This window comes from Poecilia mexicana, unplaced genomic scaffold (genome assembly GCF_051168715.1).
Source record: "Poecilia mexicana isolate PSO_F unplaced genomic scaffold, ASM5116871v1 scaffold_4, whole genome shotgun sequence".
NCBI classification, from domain to species: domain Eukaryota; kingdom Metazoa; phylum Chordata; class Actinopteri; order Cyprinodontiformes; family Poeciliidae; genus Poecilia; species Poecilia mexicana.
In genome coordinates, this window is record NW_028263373.1 from 119568 (window position 1) to 144184 (window position 24617).

The 24617-nt window shown below is 34.9% G+C and overlaps 1 protein-coding gene across 2 annotated transcripts in view; it reads left to right on the forward strand.

Moving 5' to 3' along the window:
- The first annotated feature begins 3584 nt into the window (after positions 1 to 3584).
- The window catches only part of LOC106925986 (disks large homolog 4), a 120845-nt gene continuing 99812 nt past the window's right edge, over positions 3585 to 24617 (forward strand). For both annotated transcript variants that reach the window (XM_015000601.2, XM_088004676.1), the window contains exons 1-4: positions 3585 to 3938; positions 5362 to 5532; positions 10118 to 10874; positions 13362 to 13440. In XM_015000601.2, coding sequence (XP_014856087.2) covers positions 3920 to 3938; positions 5362 to 5532; positions 10118 to 10874; positions 13362 to 13440 — 1026 coding nt within the window. In that variant the 5' untranslated portion in view covers positions 3585 to 3919. The remainder of the gene's footprint in view (positions 3939 to 5361; positions 5533 to 10117; positions 10875 to 13361; positions 13441 to 24617) is intronic.

Here is a 24617-nt window from a genome sequence, read left to right on the forward strand (position 1 = left end):
TATATAATTTACATAATTGTAAGTTATTTAAAATAATTTATGTGACAAATTATTTCATATGATAAAATATATTTTAAGCACTTCCCCACCCCACTAAGGGACAAGGTTGTACAGAAAATGGATGGATGGATGGATGGATGGATGGATGAATGGATGGATGGATGTTTTTAACCAAGCTAATGCTTTGTGCATGCTGATAACATAAAATTAGATATAAAATAAGAGATTAATGTAGATCACAGTTGTTTTTCTGTGGGTTTTACCTGAGCAGATGCTGCTTTGTCTCCCAGTTCATTAGTTTAACAGCCTGGAAACTTTCATCCCTCCTGATCCGCCCTCTCAGCTTTGCTTGACATTTATCTGAGCTGAGAGGGACAGTTCATCCCTCCTGCTCAGAAACCGACCCTGAGGGGACAAAACCAAAAGTATCCACATCTTTTACACATACATAAACTTATAGTTAAGAAAACTAATGTGAAAAAATTATGTTAGTGTGCCTACATCCAACTTTGATTTAGGGATACTGACAGTCTTTTCATGGGTTCAGACCTGTTTGTATGTTTTAAAGTTAGGTTCACTTTTGTTTTTATGAAATGTCAGTATCTTACCTGGAGGGGTTTAAAAAAATTGTATAATTAAAAATACCTGTGTCTACACTGCAAAAACACAAAGTCTTGTGAAGTTTTTTGGTCTAGTGCAAATATCTTAATACACTTGAATAAAACTTACTTACATGTAACTTATCAGCACGATATATGAGCTTATTTTAAATAAGCAATTCTTGAATTTTGATTGAAGAGTTCAAGTTCCACAAGCAGACTATTTAACTTATTGAAAAAATGTCAAACATGATTTTTTCCTATTACATTCTTTGGAAGATTGAAGAACAGTTAAACATTCTCACACTGTAAAAACACAGGTTAAAACTTTTAGTTTTTACTTATTTTAGTTTCATTTTTAGGTTTCACACAGCTAATCCTTCATTTTCTGACTTCTGCCTTGTTATAAATAGATAATTGAATATTACACTGCAAAAACACAAAATTTTACCAAGTATTTTTGGTCTGGTTTCTAGTGCAAATATCTTAATACACTTGAAGTGATTTACAGTAACTTCTCAGTAAGACATAGGAGCTTAATTTAAGTTGGTGTTTTGTTCACCAATTCTTGAATTTTGATGAAAAATAATTGTTTCATTGGTTGATTATTTCACATACAACATGAAAAAATGTCTTATTATAAGTGAAATAATCTACTTCTTTCCCAATTTTAAGTAATTATTTACTTAAACCAAGCTCCAATACCTTGCTGAAATTTACTTATAAGTTAGTTGTATCTTATTTGAAGTGAACTAAGATATTTCCACTAGAAATTAAACCAAGAATACTTGGTAAGACTTTGTGTTTTTGCAGTGCATTATTCTATTGGCAGACTTTCTTTGCTCTTTCCTTCACGTCTAATTTAACTTAATTATATATTTTCTGACTTGTACCATTCCCTGCTGCTGCTCTCTCAGCATCAGTAGCCTTTGTACAACAAGACTGACAATAAACAATAGGGTTTAACATTACACACACACACACACACACACACACACACACTCACTCACAGTTGTGTTTTCATGACTTGTGGGGACTTTATGTTGACTTCCATTCATTTTCGACAGTCTAACCCTTAACCCACCCTGAACCATCACATACCCTAACCTGAACCCTAATCCTAAACCTAACCCTCATAAACCTAACCCCTCACCCAAAAACAAGAGAAAATGTCCCCACAAGAAGCCGTGGTCCCCACAATTCCACATTGTACACAGGTCCCCACAAGGATATAAAAACCTGGTTCACACACACACACACACATGTCCTTTTGTTCCCTTCCTCTTTAGTCTGTCTTTTACACACTGGCTTTAAACAAAAATGGTACTTCTGTATTCTGAGAGCCCAACCCACTTACATAATGATGCATGCATTTCTACCCACACTGATGCCGGAATGAGTGTGTGAATGTGAGTGAGAGAATGTGTTTTGTTCACCAACCACAGCAGTCAATAAGCTCTTGTGACTGGATCGATAACAACACCAGAGACTCTGACCTATATTCAGCTGATGATAAACAGCCAAATCTTTCCAACATGCAGATTTTTTTTACTGTCTTTAATTTTCAGTTTCTTTGAAAACTTAAGAGTTACATGTGTAAGTTTGGTTAACGCTGAACGAGAGTAAAATATCTTAGCATTCTACATTTGAAATTCTGAGAAAAATTGGTCGATTTGGAGAACTCTACTTGGTAATCAAAGTTGAATCAATAATAGTTTGTGCTTGGCTTCGGTCATTCTGAAAATGCATGTGATATATTTCTTGTATGGCAGCAAAGCATTACTTGTACTGATTTTAACCTTTTTTGACAAAGACGGAACAATATTAATGCAGCAATAAATAAATTATAAGATATTAAGGCAAAAATTTGTCATGATTTTGGTCCGTCTGCCTGCTTTGTTTTCCTCCTCAGCTTTCAACTCTCCAATCAAGCTTGTCTGGTTCACATTTACTTGAGTAACTATTTTGAAAAATTTACTTTTAGGAGTATTTTTACTGTGCTGTACTTTTTGCTTGAGTAATTTTATCTTAAAGTGTTGTCACTCTTACTTGAGTAAACTTTCTGGATTTTCTATTCTAAATGAAAAACAAACATGTTTTAACCAAAAATTCATCACAGACACACTGGAGTTTGTATTAAAGTTTCATAACTTTTTTTATTGAAATAAACTGATTTGGAAAATTTTTCTTTTGTCTGATTTTGTTTTTGTTACTTTTATGAATTGTCATTGAAATGTCAAAAAGTATTTGGTAAAAGTATTTTTTTTTTTTTTTTTTTTTTTTACCAAATACTTTTTACTCTTACTTGAGTAAAGTATTTGGGGTACTCTGCCAACCTCTCTTTAATATCTTGCTGAAAAGTTCCTTAAAAGTTAATTTTGTTTTATTTCAAGTGTACTAAAATATCTCCACTAGAAACTAGAACAAAATACTTGGTAAGATTTTGTGTTTTTGCTGTATTTATACTGCGTTAGATGTGAGATGAATTGTAAATTTGTGTGTGTGTGTGTGTGTGTGTGTGTGTAGGTGTGTGTGTGTGTGGGGGGGGGGGGGGTGTGTGTGTGTGTGTTGACTTTGCAGCAACAAGCCGTGGCTAGAGGTTAGCTTTACAAACCACACATTTTTCAGACCCGCACGAGAACGAACAGGCCCAGGCCATGCTTGGATTACACCTGTAACATTTCACTACCACCCACTCGTTTTAAACAACTTAAAAACAAATAAATATAAATCCACACAAACCAAACACAATAAGGGCAAGAGCTTTCTGAGTCTATGTCTAATACAAATGAGAGTCAGATCTATCAGGGGGGATAAATCTTTTACTCTGCTGTGAGTGGATTAAGTGTGGATTCAGCGCACACCCTGGAATAGATGGGGCGTTTATCCACTGCGCACAATATAGCTGTTTAACATCACAATACCAGCAGGACACACAAGCTCCTTATAAAGAGCCTCTTTACTGACTGTGTGTGTGAGTGTTAGCCAAACCGGTTGGACCACGTCAAGACACCTGAATGAAGAAATGGAGAACTAGTTTGACTGGGACTGACTTTAAAGCGAAAGAAAAAACAAATAATAAAAGTCAGGCGTTACCGGTGGACTACTAAGTTCAGGTGTTTTATCGTTTATGTCAGCGAATAGCAGAGTTTTTGTTTGTTTGTTTTGTACAAGTTTCCTTTAGCTTTAAGCGACCAATTGTTGCGGAGACATTTCGGTGTCCCAGTTTGGAGGAAGGCTGCGGCAGGACAGACGCACACATCTGTAATAACACGCACACACTCCGACACAGCAACACAAGCTGCGCTGCGCCTGTCACCATGCCTGTGCGACAGAAAGGTAACTCAACTCTTTTTTTTATTAATTATCCTCCCGTTTTATTGTTAACTTGCAGCTCGGTGAGAGACTTAATACCGAGCTTTTCTTTATTCCAAACTGTTGGAAATAAATCGCCTTTAACGCTCGGAAAATGTCGCGTTGATCGGATCCTCTTTCGCCGGTCCACGAACTTTTCTGAAACACCCGCAGTTTATGGTTTAATTGTTCACTGCCCTGATATCTGAAGTAAATAGAAGCTATTTGACATTAGCAGTTCACACTAACGATTCCAATGCACAGAGATGTATGGGTTTAGCCGACAAAAAATGTGGGCGTGTCATCACTGTATCATGTTGAAGAGTGTTGTAATCGAGAGTAAATGGCACCAACAAAGAAGACGAAGGAATCCTACATGGTAGGCTGGTTTTTCGGAGTCCTGTATTCAGGCATATTAATGGAAAGTTGAGTGGAAGAAAAAAATAGGGCAGAGAAAATCTCACAAGCAGCGAGCATGACTGGATTGTTTTGGTGTTTTCAAATCAAAGTAAATTTAGAGATTCGTAATCCACGTTGCTCAATGTTTGATGATTGGGGGAGTCCACTGTGTTTTACAAAGTCCCCAAAAATGGAAATGAAACTTTAGATGTCGCTTTATGAATATTGTAATTTCATTTTCCAGCAAGACTTTGTGACTAACAATTGTACCAAACGTTTCAATTCCTGGACTAAACTGATCAACAATTCAATTAAGTTTTGGTAAAAGGAAGATGAAAAAGAAAATGTCTTTACTAAGTATAATAATTTTACAATTTTCTGAGAAACTGAAGGTTTGGATTCTATTACCAAAGTTATCAGAAGTAACATATTTGACATATATTTGTTTGGGTACAGAATCTATGCATACATTTTAATTTTTGATTATAACTAATTGAATACATTTTTCAATGTCATTTTAAATTACTGTGATGTGTTTGCATTTTAAGTCCAATTAGATTAACCCAAGATACTAAAATGAAGTTTATTTCTAAAGTTCAGAGGTCACACATTTACAGGTTTGTTTTTCCAGCTGGACCAGTTGCTTGCAGGAACTGCTCCACATTGGCATTTGTCTTCAGGCAACAGAAAGATTTGGAAACACCTCAATAAAAACATTACTGAGGCTGTTTTTGTAAATCTAACTTTAAAAACAAGGTTTACATAAGTTTGAAACCAATTTGTGACATAAATTAAGAAACCTCTTTGTTTTTATTTTACTTTGAGTGTATAATCATATTATTTTAACCAGGTTTAATCCAATCCAGCTCTTAAAACACAATAATCTACAATTTTATAAAGGATTTTAACGCAAAGTGCATAATCTCTTTACTTTACTTTGGATTTTTTTTTTTTGTCTTATTCTGTAATGTCGATATCGTTTGTGACATATTTTATGTATTCTTATAAGATGCCCAGCGGGCCCTGGAGTTGCTCCAGCAGTACCGGGTCAAACTGAACCAGAGACAGCAGAACCAGAGTCAGAGCAAACAGGGTTCTGCAGAGGAGGACCGTCAGCTGACGCAGTCTTTGGACCGAGTCATCAACGTCTTCCAAAGTCAACTCTTCAGCGCTCTTCTTGGTAAGAACATTTAGCACAACAAATAGGAACCTTTTTCCTTTTTTAAATAAAAAAAGAGTTTTAGACTATGAAATGACCAGAAAAGACTGACAAATTGTGAACAAATGCATAAATAAATGGGGAAAAATATGTACAATGGTGCTTTAAAGTCATTATGGAAAAAATAAAGGGGGGAATTTGTGTAAAAAAAAAACAAAACAGAAATTTTGAGATTATTTAAACTCAGAAGTCTCTGAGTTTGGAAAGTTGAAAAATTGCTAGAAAGAAACTCAGAAATGTTCAGATTAATGTAAAAAATCTTCTTGATAATAAATTAGTAAATTTCCACCAAAAGATTCTGCAATTTTGAGATTAATATCAGAAGTTTTCTAGAAAAACAAGAAAACTTCTCAGTTTGAAAAGTTGAGAAATTTTTGGCAGAAATTTTATTTACTTATTTTATTGTCTAACATCTCTGTCATAAATATGTGTATCTTAATGATATCTATGCGTTTTATCTATACTTTAATATTTTCACTCTCATTAAAAAAATAACACCAGTTAGCATTAAATTCCAGAGTTATTTTCTGTTCATTAGTTCTAACTTTTAGCAAACTGCATCTGTTTTTCATAGCATGAAAATATTTGTTTGTGTAAACAAGAATATCTCCATTTAAAGTAAAAACCGGTCAGCCACAGGGTCAGGTTGGCCAACAGAAGGCATCTGACTTTACATCACCTAAACTACCAAATAACTCTTTTTTATATGTTTCTGAACATGTTTGCATAATTTGTTTACATGCCGCTCACCTTTCACTCATTTTCCTCTCTGGTGTTAAACTTGCATCATGATGATGGAAAATGTTTTGTAGTTTAATTCTCTAATTTCTTTAATGAACACTTGATGATTTATAGTAAATGATTAATCTGCAGCTGTTTTTGTACCGCAAATTAACGTTTTATTTGAAGTCAACTCTGAGATTATTTTTTGTTATTTTTATAAGTAAAAGAAACTCCTTTGGAAACAGGAAAAGTCTCTGCGAGTGCTTTTTATTGTTTTTGAGTGAGTTGAAAACCTCCTCCTGAGGGACTACTCTGGCATTTTTGTTTTCTGGACCTTTTGTGATGCAAGAGTGGCCATAACAGCAGCTAAAAAAATACTTCTAACATGCGAAAAGCTTGATTCAGCATTAAAACAGTGTTCAGTTAATCTGTTGGCTATTTATTTCAAATTAAAAAATATTTTATTATTCCCAAAGGAAAATTAAATGTGGTTAGATTCTTCAAAGAGTTACTGAAGGAAGGATCTGCCAACAGCCAGATCTTCATCTAAACATTTTACAGATTTTTATATTTAAATAAAAAAAAATTATTTTACAGATTTTGGTCTAATTTCCAAAGCTTATTTTAAAAACTCCTACTTCAATTTTTCACAAACCATGAGTGTGTCTTTGTTGTTGATGATGATGAATTTTATTTCAGACAGACATTTCACCAAGAGGGAACAAAACATAATAAAAAGTAGAACTTTAATACTTTTTAAGTGTAAATACAATGCTGTATTATCAAATCTACATGTATACTCAAACATGCAAATACATCACTTGTTTGGTGATTATGAGTCTGAGAAGAAGTAAGACGTTCTTCTAAATGTTCTTGCGGCATCACAGTTTCCTTTCTCCTCTTTATCTCTTACCAGGCTGTAAAAGTTACCAAACCTTTTGGAGTTTGCTTTGTTGATATGAGCAATGATTTATTACTTAATTGCCTTTGCATGCATACAGGGAGGGGAAGTAAAACCTACAACTTTAACACCTTCTGCTACATTCACAAAGTGGCCGTACTGCAAGTGTTACCAAGTGTTTTTGGTCTAGTTTGTAGTAAATATCTGATTACACTTGAAATGAGACAAAATTAACTTAAATGTAACTTTTTAGCAAGATACAGGAGCTTATTTTATTGAATTGGCAGATTATTCCACTAATAAATCAACACTGTCTTGTTATAACTGAAATAATTCACTTCTTTCCCAATTTTAAGTAATTATTTACTGAAAACAAGCTCTTATATCTTGCTGAAAAGTTATTTGTAATTTAGTTTTATCTTATTTCAAGTGTAATAAGATATTTACACTAGAAACTAGACCAAAAATACTTGGTAAGATTTTGTGTTTTTGCAGTGTAGTAGTTTTAATAAGATAAGTGGAAGCTGTTTTAACTTTTTCTTTGAAGGTATGAAAACATGAAAACGTTTTGTTGCAGTATTCCATCTGTACACTTGAGGGCCTCAGTGCACCAGCTATCTCTATTGGCTGGCAGCATAAGCACCAAGATGTTTAGAGATTTTTATTTTAATCATATCTCAGGAGCTACTTTCTGAAGGACAGTTTTGTTTACAGAAACTTCATAGTTCATTTTATTTGTTGTTTTATTTTTTATATTTAAAATGTCTTCCAGTTACAGTGTTAAATGTTCATTAGAATTTAAAGTTTATTGATCTTTGAAAATGTGTTCTTTCATGACATAATGTTACTTGAAAATGGTCTCAAAACAACAACATTATCATTTATCACAATAACTTCTGGGATAATTTATCTTACAGAAAAGTTTGTTATTGTGACAGGCATATTTGCATATACCTGGTTCTCTGTTTTGTATATTCTTATGTTGCACGAATTTCTTACAACAAAAGAAAACATTATTTATTTGCGTCCCTACAAATATTTAGAAGCATCTACAGCTATAAATAGTTGGAAAACTGTTTTATTATAATGTCTAGATATGCTATTTACCTTTTGATTAATTTAGTTTTGCTGCCTTTCATGCTTTGCAGAGGTGGGCAGAGTACCCACAAATTGTACTCAAGTAAGTTGAACTCCTTCAACATATTTTTAGTTAAGTAAAAGTAAAAAGTAGCTAACACATTACTCAAATAAAACAAAAAGAAAACATATTTGGTAAAAAAAAATCTACTCAAGTGCTGAGTAACTGATCAAATTATCAATCATTTCATATTTTAAAATTGCATAATCAGACGGTCCAAAATATAAAGTTAAGTTAAATTTTTGGTATTTTAAGGGCAAAAATGTCATTAATTCATATAAGCAACAACAAACAACAAAATCAGGCAAAATCATTTTTTCCAAATCAGTTTATTTCAATAAAAAAAACTTATGAAACTTTAACAGAAACTCCAGGTGTGTGTCTTTTGGTTAAAACATGTTTGTTTTTCGCTCAGTAGGTAGAAAATCCATAAATCTTACTCAAGTAAGAGTAGAAATACTTCATAATTAAATTACTCAAGTAAACGTATTTTGTACAGCACAGTAAAAGTACATAAAAAAAGTTATTCAAGTAAATGCAACTAGTTACTAAGAGAGAACAGCAGCTGTCACCTTGACTAAATCTGACAGAGAACAGCATGATTACAAAGAGGCTTGTAAGAAGGAGCAGCAAAGGTGAGGAAGCTAAAGCAGCTTGTCCATAAAGCTCAGTATGACATTTGCTAATTGAAAGGTGAGTGATTAGCAGATGTGATCTGGCTTTGAGTTTGTTCGTTCTCTAAGGAGGAAAGGGCTCTGTATTTTTTTGGTAGCCGGTGTGAAATAAAATAATGGCGTTTCCCTCTGTGTTTTATAAGCCTGGCGAGCATCATGTAAGTTTGAACAAATATGTAAAAAAAAAAAAAAAAAAAAATGTGCAAAAGTCTTCCAATAACATAATTACCTAGTGATATTTTCAAATTTCCTGTCAACTTTAAACATAACTCAAAAACATGTTTGGCTTCTGCAAAACAGTCAAAACACTGAGGAAATCAAGTTGGAGGTCAACATCAGTCCAGCAGCTTCTGCCCCTATACATTAAATAAAATACAATAAATAACCATAAACAAACTTCAAAGCAACAACTCTGTGCGAAGTTAGCAACAGTTAGCAGCAGTTAATATTTATAAAAAATAAACATAGCTAAAAAGTGCAACATTAATTATAACAGTTAAAAACGTATACAAAACATGGCAAAATTACTCTTGAAACTCTGTAAATGATTAAATATGTCTAAATAAAATATGTGTTAAAATGTAACATTTGTAAAGAAAACAGAGCTGATCCTAATACACACCACAGTTACCAACGGCAACAGAACAAAGGGGGAGGAGCTGTCAGTTACGGGTTGCTACGGTAACCACCAACTGTCAAGAGCAGCAGAATGAACTTTGATACATTTTTAGCAAAGTAAAATCAATTCAAAGAATAAATAAACAAATTTGGACAAACTTCACATCTGTAATATTGTTGAAATAAAACTCTGGTACACATTGACCAACGTATTTGATTTGTGTAATTTTGGCACTCATCAGAATATAATGTGTGTTCAGTTGTTGACTGTATGGTGTTTTCTTTATAACTTTGTAGTTTTCTGTTTTTATTATGTAAAACACTTGAAGCACCCTGCTGCCGCAGTGCGCTATACAAATAAACCCTCTACTACTGAGCTTAGCAAGTTTTCTGGGGGAAACCCCTGGTGTTAATTATTATAATTATTACTACTTCTTATGAACTGTTTCATTAATTCTTTAGTCATTGTTCAAAGCTCTGATATCTCCACAGATATACAGGAGTACTACGAGGTGACAGTCCTGCAGGACACTCAGTGTACTGAGAAACTTGCAGCTCCGGCAGAACAATCACCAGTAAATCCTTCGAGTCCCCCTGCCTCTGGAGAACCATCCAAACCCAGCAAGACCAAGTCTATCAAATCCACCTCCCTACCAAACCAAGATGGAGCGCCTACAAAAACATCGTCTTCTCCTAAAAGACAGCCCAGCTTGCCACAGTCTCACTCCACCAAAGTAAAGTGCCGTGCTCCTCCTCCACCAGTCCAACCAGGGAGCTCCAAGTCTGCAGAGGTGGTTATTTCCAAACCCTCTTCACCCTCTGCTGCCAGTGTTACTGTCAGCAGTGTGGAAACTCCCAATGTTCCCACTAAACCATCTCAAAATGGAACCAAATCGCATGCAACTGACGCAAAGTCACAGAGTACAACAAACCCAAAAAACCCAGCTGCCTCTAAAGACCTGAACCTGGTGTCTGTCTCTGCACTCGTCTCCAGCACCATCCAGGGTCTTGTGTCACCAACCACTCCAGATAAAGCTACTCCTACTAGCATCACTCCAACCACCAGTCCTGGTCTAAATACAGGCTTGGGAGCTGGTGTTTCTGCAGCTGCTTCCATCAATAAAGATCCAGGAACGAGCGTCGTCAATGCACGTAAAAGTCCAACAAGCCCCAGCCATGGAAAAGTCACATTCGAGAGCAAAAGTCCAACGAGTCCTTCAGCAAAACAAAGCAAAGGATTTCCTTTTAGGTATGCTAGCGCTCTTATTTCCTTGCTGTTTGAGCAGTGGTAGTAATACATTTGTTGACAGTTTTGTTATTGAGTTGTAGGACACATTTAACAATAGGAAACAGTTGTCCAATATATAATATTACTAGGGCTGTGGTAAACGATTATTTTAGTAATCGAGTAATCAATCAGTTGTCCTGTCGATTAATTGAGTAATCAAATGGGAAACTGTCCCGTATCGTTAGTAATCACCTAAGCTCGTAAACCACTTTTTTTCTCGCTCTGTGTCGACTAAGCTACACGCAGAAGCGTTACCATAGTAACTGACAACAACACCACTTTATGTTTCAAGATTCAGGCTCAATGCTTATTTTTGATTAGCACTGTGGTAGGCTAGCTATTAGCTAAGCTAGCACTGCAGTGGTTGTTTAGCTAAACACCTGGTCTACTGATGATCTGTAAGAGTTGGTGACTAGGTTGCCTTTTTTAATTTTGTAACTGAATCGAAGCATAAAATTACACAGCACATCTACATTTTAAGGTTTTCAAAGTCAAGCTAGCATAATTAGCCTACTTTCCTCTCCCTCACTATTTTTTCTTAACTGAAACTTTTTCCTAACCTTGTTATCCGACTCGCATGCAAGACATCCTGTTGTCTTAGTGTTGACAATTAGGAGCAAAGCACTTTGTCCCTTTTTTCTTTATGTATCAAGCGTACATTTACTATTTAGCGCATTATATTAATAACTTAGCAGCTAAAACCAATGTTAGGAAGCAGCTTTTTACCCTCCAGCAGGGAGATGTGTGCTGGATCTTGCACGTGTGACATCATTCTGCAACGGACCCATATGACAGAATCTAGTAAAAAACAATTCAGTTTCTTTTTTAAATAAGAAAAAAATGTATTGCTTGAAATGAAATATGATTCAAACCTCTTTTTGTCTCAATTAAAAACTAAAAGTTTTTCACACACTTCAAAGTCTAAAAACAGATGATAAATAAAACATATGAACTTCACTTAATTCTTTTTTTCACTTCAATACTTGTCTTGATGAGCATGTATATGTAATATTAGCCAATCTTGTTTCCATGTACACGTGTAACATGCCAGATTCTGTACTAACAGTCACAGATAGGTCACTTGTTAGCAGCCATGAATGAGATCTATGCATGCAGTGGATGTTTCCTGATGAGGTCTTCATTGTGAAACATTAATTCTGTTTTTCTCTTCATACACTGAGCTGAGCTATGTTTTCTTTTTAGCGTAAAATGATCCCACACTTTTCCTGTCTCCATAGCCGCTGTTAGCACTTAGCATCCATCAACAGCTCATTGGCGAAAGTAAGAGTGTTGTGCAACACAAACAATCATCCGGACAGAACGTAGCGCACTAGTGTGCAGCAGATAATCTGCCTCAAATTTTAAGAATCATCATTCGATAAATCATTACAGCCCTAAATGTTACTCTGTTTAGAATTTTAAATTTAAAGTTTAGGATTTGGACTCCATTCAGGACTTGCATGTCTTGACTGTAGACACAATTGTGGACTTAGAAGGACTTCGAACTTGTCTTGAGATTTGGGTGGAAAGACTTGGGACTTGTAAAACAGTAACTTAGTTCCACCTCTGCAAATATCTTTTCCTAACATGTCTAGGTTAAATACGGTCCTGTAATCACTTACTATTTAAGTATCAAGATTAGCTTCCTTAAAAGAGGTTTGATCACTGCAGTTGCCACGGCCTGTGGAGTTTCTGCCATCTGCAATATTTCAGGTGCAAGAACGCTTTTTATTTTATCCTGTGGGAAACAAATCAAGACGCTACGTCCTGGATTAAGACATGAACAGAAGTTTTTAATCAAAAATAGGTAAAATATTTACATGCTGCATTTTTGGAACCACACAGAGTGAGTTCCATGGTTAGTTTGTGTTTTTAATTATTGTTTAGTTTTATTTTGTTGTGACTAATTGTCTAACTCAGTTAGTTTTAATTATAGTGTGTGCACTAGTTTCTATTGCTTATTAGCTAAATATTTTTTAGGTTTTTTTCAGTTAAAGTAGTAGTTTTAGTTTTACATATGTTGGTAAATTTTTAGATACAGAATTTGAAAAAGTCAAAGTATTGTAATTTTACACCTCAATTAGGCAACAACGACTCAACAGAGAATAACATTTAAAAAAATGTATTCAATATTGCAGAACAATATCTGACAGGCGTTTTCTCCCAACGTCCGCCATTTTGCAGGCTGGAGTAAGACGAGGACGAGTTTGCGCTCCACATTTTGACGTAAACCTTTCGTGTGTGTGTGGCTTCAAACACACTAAAACAAAGGACACAACTTCAGTGTGTTTTATAAAAGCTTTATACAGTTCCTCTTAATTTTATTTTTTTAATTTATAACAAAAATCTGTTTTTAATTTCAGTTTCTGTTATTTTGTTAGTTTTAATTAACTTTAAAAACCTTGGTGAGTTCATGCGCTGACATTTCTTTCTTCTTTCTGTTCCCAGTCCAACCAGCCCTGGGCAGGGAAAGGCTACCAGTGATAGCCCCGGCTACGGACCTGCAGCCCCACTGGCCTCAAACAAGGTAAGCCATTTCCTTATTCTGTATCTGTGCTGAAGGAAATGTGGAGAAAGTAACTCACTGGTGAAGCTTGATGAGTTTAGAGAGTTTGGTTATGATTTGCTTCCAAAAACAAAATATTCGCCTCTTTTTCCAGATTTTTCTTTTTCATTTCTTTCCTTTGCAAAGTGCTGGCTGTTTTTAAACAGTTGCATTTTCATGGCTTGCATTACATTATGTGACATGGCAAGTGGTGTCAGTTCACTTTGACTTCCAATCAAAATTATTATTAATGATGTGTGACTAAAAACATGCCAGAAAATAAAATTTACATCACTGTGTGAAGATTTTGGTTCTTAAGGAGCCTCAAGATCATTTCTACCAACAAACTTGAAAGTAGAGCATCTTTGCTATACTGCTGTCACTGTTCACTCTATCTAACCCCCACTTCTACCAGAGATCTGACCTGATAAAGCAGTGGAGAGTGGTGTGTGTGTGTGTGTGTGTGTGTGTGTGTGTGTGTGTGTGTGTGTGTGTGTGTGTGTGTGTGTGTGTGTGTGTGTGTAGTATCTACATTTTTGCATGCGCTCATGTCTGTGTACACATGTCTGTCTGCGAGTGTTTGCCTGTTCATCCATGTGTGTGCACCAGTCTCTAGATGCCGCCTGTTTTCTTTTTTTTTTTTTATCTGCTGAGTTTGGTTGGCGTGCGTACGCGGATGTATATTTATATACACAGATAAATCTATTTCTGAGCCGTGCGCTCCTCTACGAGGTCAGAATGTGGAAACCGGCTGCCATTAGCCGAAGACGGCAGCTGAGAAACCAGAGAGCGGGTGGAGATGCTGCGCTCTGGTTGCCATGTTTCCGAGGCGGCCTTTGATTTAGCTGACCGCTCTGGCGAAAGGACAGGTGGAGAAACGGGGTCAAGAGAAACCGAGGGATAAAAAAACAAAGACAAAGAGACGGCAAAGAGCAACAAATAGCTGTCAGGATGAGGAAGTTGGTCCTGGGAGGTAATTTGGTGAAAGTTAGCCAAGCAGGCTGGTGAGGATGGACTGCATCTGCATCCTCACTACGAAGGTGAGACATGAACTTTCAAACCAGGCGATGACTTGAATTTATCCAGTGATTGCAAAACTTACAAGTTTACATTGTCGTCTTATCTGAGAATATATTGATAAAACCAAAATTACTTCCTTCCCTGTGTAAGGAAGTATTTTTTGTGTAGTCTCTACTCTAGAGCAAATATCTTCGTATACTTGAAATAAAACAAAACTAACTTACAAGTAACTTTTCAGCAAGATGTAGAGACTTGTTTTAAGTAAATAATTCCTTTATATTGATGAAAAAGTGCTAGTTCCATTGGTAGATTATTTTACTGCACCGTTACCTAGCAACCTCAGCAAAGCCTTGCCCGTCACCTAGCAACCGAGTTCTAGTTTTGCTGGCAGTTTATTTCACTTCTATTTCAAATTTGCAGTAAAAAAAAAACTGGAGATTTGTTGATTTTGTGTGAATTTTGCAGATTTGTGTAAAACTGAAGGGACTTATTGATGTAATTTGGAGCCTAGAGGGCCACCTAAAAAGCTACGGCGCGCCAGATTTCGCCCCCGGGCCTTGAGTTTGATACCTCCAATTTCTATCTTTCTATCCCAAAGAAACAGATTTTGTTTCTAGTAGAGGTAATGGAAATCTTGAGCTGTTGTTTAGCTGTCAGTTTGACAACATGTGGCTTCCTGAGAGGCAAGAAACTGGGTTGACGGGACAAACAAAAGACTGCCTGACCTGATGGGAACACACCAGTTCACTGATCTCTGAAGGAGAGAAAACACTGCAAAAACAGGATGGAAAGTAAGCTAATAAGCTAATATATTAAGCATTTATGTGCACTCTTTTATTATTCTTTTGATTATTTAGGGTAAAATAGACTTATGATGACGTTGTAAATAAATTTTAAAAAATCAAGAGGGATGCCTACATAAGAAAAATCGTTAAACTTTTGTAAGTCAACTTTAAAATGTGACATTTTTTTTAGAAATTAAACTGCTTTTGAGAATGTATCAATAAAATAAAAATGTCTTTCTGATATCTGTTGTGTTAGCAACTAGCATTTTCACACACAAGTTGCATGTTTTTTTATAACACAATGTTATCTCATTGGTGCATTGCCACACTGATCCGGCAAGGTTAAAGACGGCGACTTTTGTGACCTTGAAAAGCATGGATTGCTCCACTAAGCCCACGAACCCATTAATCTTGCCAGTGGATTTTTCCGAAGTAACCTGGCGAGTCTTGAAAAAGACAGCAGGGATTCCATCTCACATTCATTCGCTTAATCTGGTTTACCTGATTAAGGTAATGGATTAAAAATGAGAGGGTGATGGCTGAGGTTGCAGCAGGAAACTGTTGCGGCACATTCCTCTGAGTTCCAACTTTTACACGTTTCTAGTGTGGCAACAGCAAAGTGTAGTATGTAACTATAAAATATTGTTTTTTACATATTTGTTAAAACTGTCACCATGTCGTGTTACGAGACGGATAATCTGTGAAGAGATCAAGCTAATCCACCTCAGCTCAGTGCTACTATTGCTATCTGAATAAATACACCGCTCCTGCCCAAAAACAACCAATCAGAGCAAAGAGGAGGGGCCTGGTGCTGTCAATCAACCTTATCTACTTGCTGCTAAATGTACTAAAGGCAGAGAAATAACTCACCATTACAGAAAATTCATTTATCTGTCAGCAGCTATGCTAACTAGCATTAGCATTCACGACAGGATCTGCTACCAGGAAGAAACTTACAAGTTGCTTACAGCTCTAAGTCCCACCTCCTAGCTCTGATTGGTTAGGACTGGGAGTACTGGGAGAAGGCAAAGGAGTTAGATTTTTTTCACAGATTGTTAGTGACAGTTTCAACAAATATGTAAAAAATATATATGTATGCACCATGCTAACTAGTCTTAGCATTTTTTAAATTATTTAAAAATTACTAATTTCAATGGCAGATTATTTCACTTAAAACATGGGAAAATTTAATCAGTATTACTGAGTTATTGACTTAAAACAAGTTCCTATATCTTGCTGAAAAGTTACTTGTAAGTTAGTTTTGTCTTATTTGAAGTGTAGCATATTTGCACTAGAAACTAGACCAGAAATGATACGTTTTTCAGTTTTTTCAGTGAATATGTTTTGATTTTAGAATATTTGGTATTTGACTCATTCTCAGTAAGTATTTCTTCTATCTTTCCCAATCCTCTTTCCCTCTTTGATTTAGCGAGTCTTAAATGCAGCTCTGGTTTTATCAGTAATTGCTGTTTGGCCTTTCTGTCACTGTCCCATTATTCATCAGGAGTGCTGGAGTTCCTCCTAAGAGGCTTACCTTAGGCTCCTAATAGACTTTACGAAGGTGGAGCTATTTTAGGACGGACAAAGAAGCGAAAAGCAAAAAATAGAGACGAATGCACACTGACGTTTACTGCATGACGTTGCTGCGTACTCAGTTTTATTTGGCTTTTTTAAACTTCGTTTTGCCTAAAAATGACACCCTGCGTCACTGCAGCTGACCTTTCATCCAGCTGGCATTGTGATGGGACTTGGAGGAGGGGAAATGACCAAGTCATGATTTAATGGGGAACAGAACCCCCAAACGAGATGGAAACAAGAGATCTGGTTCTGAGTAGGACTAACAAAGGAATGTAAGACTCTGTTTACCTCCATCTATAAAAACTTGAGAGAAAAGATGAAAAGTCTTAAAGGATTTGTGAAGTAAAGGAAAAAACCGGGACGAGGCTTTGGATTTACCTGCTGGTCCAGCATGCATGAGCGCTACTTTTAAAGATGGAGCACAGCAACTCTACTTCTTCAGACAATGTAACGTATTTATTTTGTTTAAAAAATGAATTTAGTCCTTTCATTTTTTAGTTTTTATAATATGAGTGATGAAAAAATGTGGAATTTCACTCATCGTGGTTTTTAAATTTAGCTTTAAACTAGTTAATTTTACATCAAGCACATTTCTGTTCTAATATTTACATGTTGACAATGTCAGGATTTTTTTTTAAATGAGGTTCAGAGTAAAGACAAAACTTACTTACAAGTAACTTTTTAGCTTGTTTTAAGTCAATAATTCCTTAATATGAATACAAGTTTATTAGTTCATCTCGCAGATTGTTTCACTTATAACATTAGAAAAAAGTGAAATAATCTTCCAAGGGAACTAGAACTGGGTTGCTAGGTAACGAGCTGGGCTTGGCTGGTGTTGCTAGGTAACGGCACAGGGCCTTTCCCTAGTGAAATAGGTGAAATAATCTGCCAATGAAAGTTCAACTTTCTCGTCAATATTAAGGAATTATTTACTTAAAAAAAACTATGTCTTGCTGAAAAGTTACTTGTAAAGTCACAATATACAAACCAATTAATCACATGATAAATTAAACAATCTCAATCATTCCATTTGCATGATTTATCGTTTTTCTCGTCTCTTTCTACCAAAATTGATCTTAAATCTGGTGCTTTGGTTTCAAAACTGGTAGAAAGAGACTTCACAACTCTTTTTATTTATTGTTTATGATGTTTTGTTTATTTATTTTGGATATTTAAAATGTTTTTCCGTTCAGTGTTTAAATGTTCATTATAATTTAAAGTTTATTGTTCTTTGAGAATTACTTGAAAGTTGTCAACAATATTTATCGCAATAACTTCTGGGACAATTTATCGTCCAGCAAAATTTGTTATAGTGACGGGCCTAATTTCAATATATATTGTAGAATCTAGACAAAATGTTTCTGTTTTTACAGTGCATATAAAGGCACTTGACTCAGTCAGATTCAGATTAAGTCAGCAGACATTTACTACTTATTTCCTTAATCAAAATTGCACCTTTTGGGGCATCAAAATACAGAAGCTTATCTATGTTTTTAGGAACTGTGTCAGACGTTGTGTGCAGCAGCAATTCTGGCTGACGTTCAAGAACAGCTGAGTAACTGAAGCGCATTAGTCGGTGCAGAAGTTGTGGATTCACTAAGCTTAGCACCTTGCTAACTGTTTCAGAGAAACCACATGCTTCAGACAAAGTCTGTTTAATGCAGCACTATGCAGATATACAATCCAATATTATATAAATAGAAAGTTAAGTTGACATTTTGGTATTTAAATGACAATAATTCATATAAATAACAAAAAATAACAAAATTAGGCAAAATAATTTGTTTACAAATCAGTTTCGTTCAATAAAAAAATAATGAAACTTTAACAGAAACTGCAGGTGTTTGTCTGTGTCTGGTGAATTTTTGGTTAAAACATTTTCATTAAGTGGGAAGAAAATACAGAAATTTTACTCAAGTAAGAGCAGAAATACTTCATAATTAAATTACTCAAGTAATTGTAATTGAGTAAAAGTAACTAGTTACTACCGAGCTCTGCTTATCTGTAGTAGGAAGGAAACTACAATAATTTCTACAGTCGACCCTGAGCAGCAAATCCCATTAGGTGGATGACTAATCTTTGCTATCTGCAGACATTCACTACAAGAGGAGATATAAAATATACAAACAATTCATCTGAAAACCAATTATTTTCCAGCTCCGTTTTTAGACGGCAGACTGTGGTTACAGGACTGATTTATTTATCCCGCTGAGTCTTGGACTCCATGATGTTCTGCCAAACCAGATCGCTCATCCGATCTTATCCTCGCATGATTTTGTGTCAGCGTTCCAAAGAGTTTTCCCGTAAATGATTAATCCGACCAAAGTCAGGCGACTCTGCAGCTCCAGGACAGTCGGCTCTCCCAGATCTTCTGTTTTTCTGTCCTGGTGCAACGTCGAATCATCCCCCAGGCAAACACACCCAACATGAAACAATTAGTTCCCATATTTCACTGTTTGTCTGGTTAATTATTGTGCACCAGAAGCTAACATTTTTGCTGTCGCTCAGCAGGTGTTGAATCAAAATCTGTTTCGTTTGTTGTTCCGCACTAAAAAAAAGAAGAAGAAAATGGAGCTCCAAATTTAAAAAGTTACGATAATTTGTTGGATGTAATCGAATTAAGTTTGTCAAACTTCATTAAACATTAACATTTGCTTGGATAAATGTAATTTAGTCACTCATTAATGAAATTAATAAATTTATTTTTAAGTTGGATCACCATTTTTTTCAGTGTGGTTTCACTAAATCAGCTTCACGTGACAAATAAGACAAAGTTACATATTCATCTAATTTTTACAAAATAGTTAATATAACAACGATAATGCAAAAAAAATAACAATGATAGCTTAGTCAACTTTATATAAGAGGATTAGGACCTCTGGGGAAAGAAATCACAATATCAACTTTTTTTTTTTTTTTTTAGAATTTTGATTTTAAACTCAGAATTTGACTTTCTTTCCCTCAAAATTCTGACTTTTTTTTCAGAATTCTGACTTTTTTTCTAAGAATTCAGACTTTTGTTTCTACAGATTTCTCACTTTGATCTCAGATTTCTGATTTTAACCTTCTGAGATCAAAAGTCAGAATTCTGAGGAAAAATTCTGATTTTGTTTTTGCCCTAATATTCTTCCGTATGTCATAGTGAAGATCTGTTCTGTTGCCAACATAAAATAAATATTAAAGTTGTATTTTGTTGGATTATCAAATATTATTTGGCTGCATACTTCTCTTCCATCAGGTTTCATTGTGTTTGTTTTCTTAGTTTTGAAAAGCCTTTTGAAAAATAAATCAGAGTACTTTTTTTACGTTTTCCCTAATTTCTTCCATTACTTTAATAAGTATTTATAGTAAATGTTTGGAAATGTAATTTGACAAACGTAAAAACATCTTTTCTAGTGTTTGTTAACAACAAGCTAACAAAATTAGCTTTAGTTGGGTCAGTTTGGAGCTGATTTTTTTTTTTACACTATTTGTTCAGTTTGTTAGGTCTTTAAAGCTTAATGAGGTTCAGGTCATTAAATTGTTTAATAACTTCAGATATTGCTGTGTTCATGTTTTACCACATAGTGGCACTGTATGAATGGATGTACTATTTATGACCCCAACTCAGCCATAAAATGCTTCCTAATGCAAAACCTTCTACAATTCAGCTTCATCAGCAGCTGAAACGTCTGTTAGTATTTATAATTACTAAAGGCTCTAAAAATAACCTCCCGTTAATATTTCCCTTCTGCTCAGTTGATTTTTGCTGGGATGTTTCAGAACCGAGACGATGATGGACTCAGTTATCGGTAACCTGAATTCACAGCTGCTTAAACAAATTCAGCCGTTTTTTAAATGTTGCTGCCTGCAGTTGTTAGGAATTGCTCAACGTGGAGAACGCTTTGATTGGCTGGGAGAGAGCGTAAGAGGCTAGCAGTGTAGTTATTTCTGTGCTGGCTGACCTACTAATGTTTACATGTAGTGCATCATTAGGTGGCTTCCAGCCTCATCCTGACACCTTTCTTTCATTTGTCTCCTGCATGTTTTTAGTTTTTATTCTTCCAGCACCTGCAGAGATGTTGGTATTAAAGCCAGTCTTAAAAATGAAAGTTTTTTTTTTTTTTTTGCTTTTGGCTTTTTCTGTGCAAATTTTTACTGTGTATTTTTAGTCGGAGCTGGACAATAACTTCTTACATTTGCTCAGTTACATTTATTGAGTAATGTTTTTGAAACAAAATCTACATTTTGGAGTATTTTTACTAGGTTCTACTTTTTATTTCTACTTGAGTAATTTTATCATGAAGTATTTCTTCTCTTACTTGAGTGAAATTTCTGGATTTTCTACCCGCTGAATGAAAAACAAACATGTTTTAACCAAATATTCACCAGACACAGACACAGACACACACCTAAAGTTTTTGATAAAGTTTATAAGTTTGTTATTGAAAGAAACTGATTTTTAAAACTTTTGTTTTTTTTTAGTTATATAAATTATTGTCATTTTGATCCAAAAATACCAAAATCTCCATTTTACTCGGACAAGTAAGAGTAAAAATACTCCTTAAAGTAATTTTTTCTAAAGTTACTCAGGTAAATGTAACTAGTTACTGCCCAGCTCTGCTATAGTTTATAAAGTAGATTTTTCATCAGAATCTTTTTCCGTTTTTCTTTTTTTTTCCGTTGTTTTCTTCGGTGACCCCAAGTGACGCTTTGTTCTCTTCCTGCTCTGCATTCTTCCACTTTCCATCTTATTTACCGTCACGCTGAGTTGTTTGTTTTCAACTGAAGGTGAGAAGCCAAAGGCAGCCGCAGAGACACCACTGTGTGTGTGTGTGTGTGTGTGCGTGTGTGCGTAGGTGTGTGCGTGTGTGTGTGTGTGTGTGTGTGTGTGTGTGTGTGTGTGTGTGTGTGTGTGTTGTAGCCCAGATGGCCCAGCCGTCAGCATCAAGAGCCTCATCTGAGCTTGAGTTGTTTGACTTCCACTGCCCTTCTTTCTTTCGTCTTTTTTTTACTCATTTCTCACTGAAATCAAAAATGTTAAACAATCTGGTTTCATTTAACTAAAAGGAAATTACCAAAATATTGCTACTTATATTTGATTTACTAGTCAGCCATTTGTTTATTGCCTTCTTTGTTCTGTTTTGGTGTCTTAATAGTTTCCATATAAATCCAGAAAGTAATTTGTTAGATTAAATCAGCTGCATACAAAAACTAGAAACCTTTGTTTATTGTTATTTATTTGGATCCTCATTGACCATTGCAGAAACGATGACTACCTGGAATCCACATCATAAAAAAAACTATTTATTACAAAAATAGTTACATGCACTTGACATAATATTAGAAAGATGGCATGTTAACTCATAAAACACAGTTTTAGCACCTTATGTAATGTGTATAATGTGTTTTTACAGTGTGCTCTACTAGATTTGGTCTTTGGATCGCTTCTTTTTTTGTTTTTTAACTGAACCGAAACACTGAATTCTGCAGCACATCTACATGTTAAGGTTGTCATAGTCAAGCTAGCATAACTGAACTACTTCCCTCTCTCTCGCTATTTTTTTCTTAATTAAAACTTTTTCCTGACCTTGTTACGTAGTTGTTAGCACTGCATCCCTTTTCCTTTAATATATCTGGCATATATTTAAGATTTATCGTGTTATATTGACAACGTGACAGCTACAACCAATGCTAATCATTGTCAGCTAGCAGCTTTTTGCCCTCCAGTAGGGAGATTGGGACGAGATCTTTACACCCTGGTGCTGGTCTGGACATACAATGAGTTAAACTGTCTCTAAACTTGATAGTTCATTATTAGTTTTAATACTAGCACATAAAAAGACTGGCCAGAAAGTACTATAATGTTCTCCAAACGGCTGAGTTCTCAGCAGTTTAGATTAATGATTACTCTTGGCAAAAAAGAGGGCAGCAGACATAAAAAAGAAAAAAACTCAAGGCAAGGACCAGCTGGGTCAAACTTGTTTCCAGCTGAGAGGATGGCGAGCCACGATAAATTATTGCCTGATTATAGAGGCTAAAGCAGAGTCAAAATTCTTCCTCTGGGGCTGGAAGTTTGAAAAAACTCTTCATGCAAGTTGATGTTCATATTATGTTTACTGAGACAGTGAATTAAACCTAAAACATTTATTTAAAAGAATATCTAACAGTGTGAAACTGTTTCTGCAGGGAAAGTAACCAAAATATTTTCATTGTGAATCACAAACTGCATTTCATTTTACAAATCTGAGTAAAAAAGTCACTTTTGTTGTTGTGGTGTTTGCATTAAATAAGAGAAGCAATTAAAGTTTCACAAGAATAATTTGTCCAGCGATAAATAATTGAAAAATCAGCCATGCAAAGAAACTCCAACCACTTCCTGTTGTCTTCTTCTTCATGGTTTCTGACAGAAGTAACATCTGGCTGTTGATCATGTGACTCATGCGGGAAAAAACTGTTTCCATTGAAGTTTTGTGAAATCAATCAAATTTGATACGAAAAACAAAAACTCACCTCATTCTAGAGCCAAAAATCTTTATATGTGTTTCTTTTGTTATTATCCTTTAACGAGATGATTTGATTGAGAACAAATCCCAATTTTCAACGACGATCTGCTCAGGAAACATATAAACATCATACAACAAAATATCATAAACAGAGAGAAAATAACAAAAATACAATCATATTCACACTGACTAAATGTACTATCATAAACACAAGTAAACAGTTTTTAAAAGTATATATATTGATTGATTACGATCTACTCAAGTACCGAGTAACTGATCAAATTATCAATATATTTAATTTTACTTAAAAATGACTTCATCAAAAGATGGACAAATATATAAAGTTGAGTGAAAATGTTGGTATTTTAACGACCAAAACAACAATAATTCACATAAGTAGCAAAAAAACAAACAAACTAAATCAAGCAAAATAAAATGTTTCCAAATCAGTTTCTTTCAATAAAAAACTTATAAAACTTTATCAAAAACTGCAGGTGTTTGTCTGAGTCTGGTGAAGTTTTGGTTAAAACATGTTTGTTTTTCACTCAGTGAGAAGAAAATACAGAAATTTCACTCAAGTAAAAGTAGAAATACTTCATAATAAAATGACTCAAGTAAATATAAAAAGTACAGCGTAGTAAAAATACTCATAAAAGTAAATTTTTCCAAGTAGAAGTACTTTATTCAAGTAAAAGTAATTAACTGTAACTGTTTCTTACTGAGCTGGAACTGAAGCTTTAATGTTTTTTGCAAGTTTTATTTACTGAAGATGACAACTTTTCAATGTAATATTATGTCTTAAAACATTTATTATTGTAGTAGCTATAAGGAGGTGAACATGACAGACTGTAGAGTTTGCACATTTTACTAGTTTAATATGGTTTATGTGCTGAGATAGCAGATGTGCAAACACCAAGGTGTTGAGTAGAAACCTGCAGGGTCATCGAGGAAAAAAAAGTTGCTTAGCTGTTAATGAAACTCTGCTGGAAATGTTCTAAAAATAGACTGCAGCAATTAAATAATGTACATGCAATTTCCCATCCTCAATGTCTCACTGTACAGCTGGCAGTTGACCTCTTACAGTTAATGAATTAAATTTTAAAACAAGGTTCCTTTCATAAAACTAAGGTTCAGACCTTTTGATTCTGCAGCTAAAGCTTCATAATTCTCCAGTTCAGAATCAGTTTTGTTTTCTTAAATAAAAATTTACTCCAGCTGCAGGTCCTTTCTGAGAATATCAGAACAAGCTGTGGAGTGTTTTTAACCAGCTGAAGCATCAGAATGGCAGCTC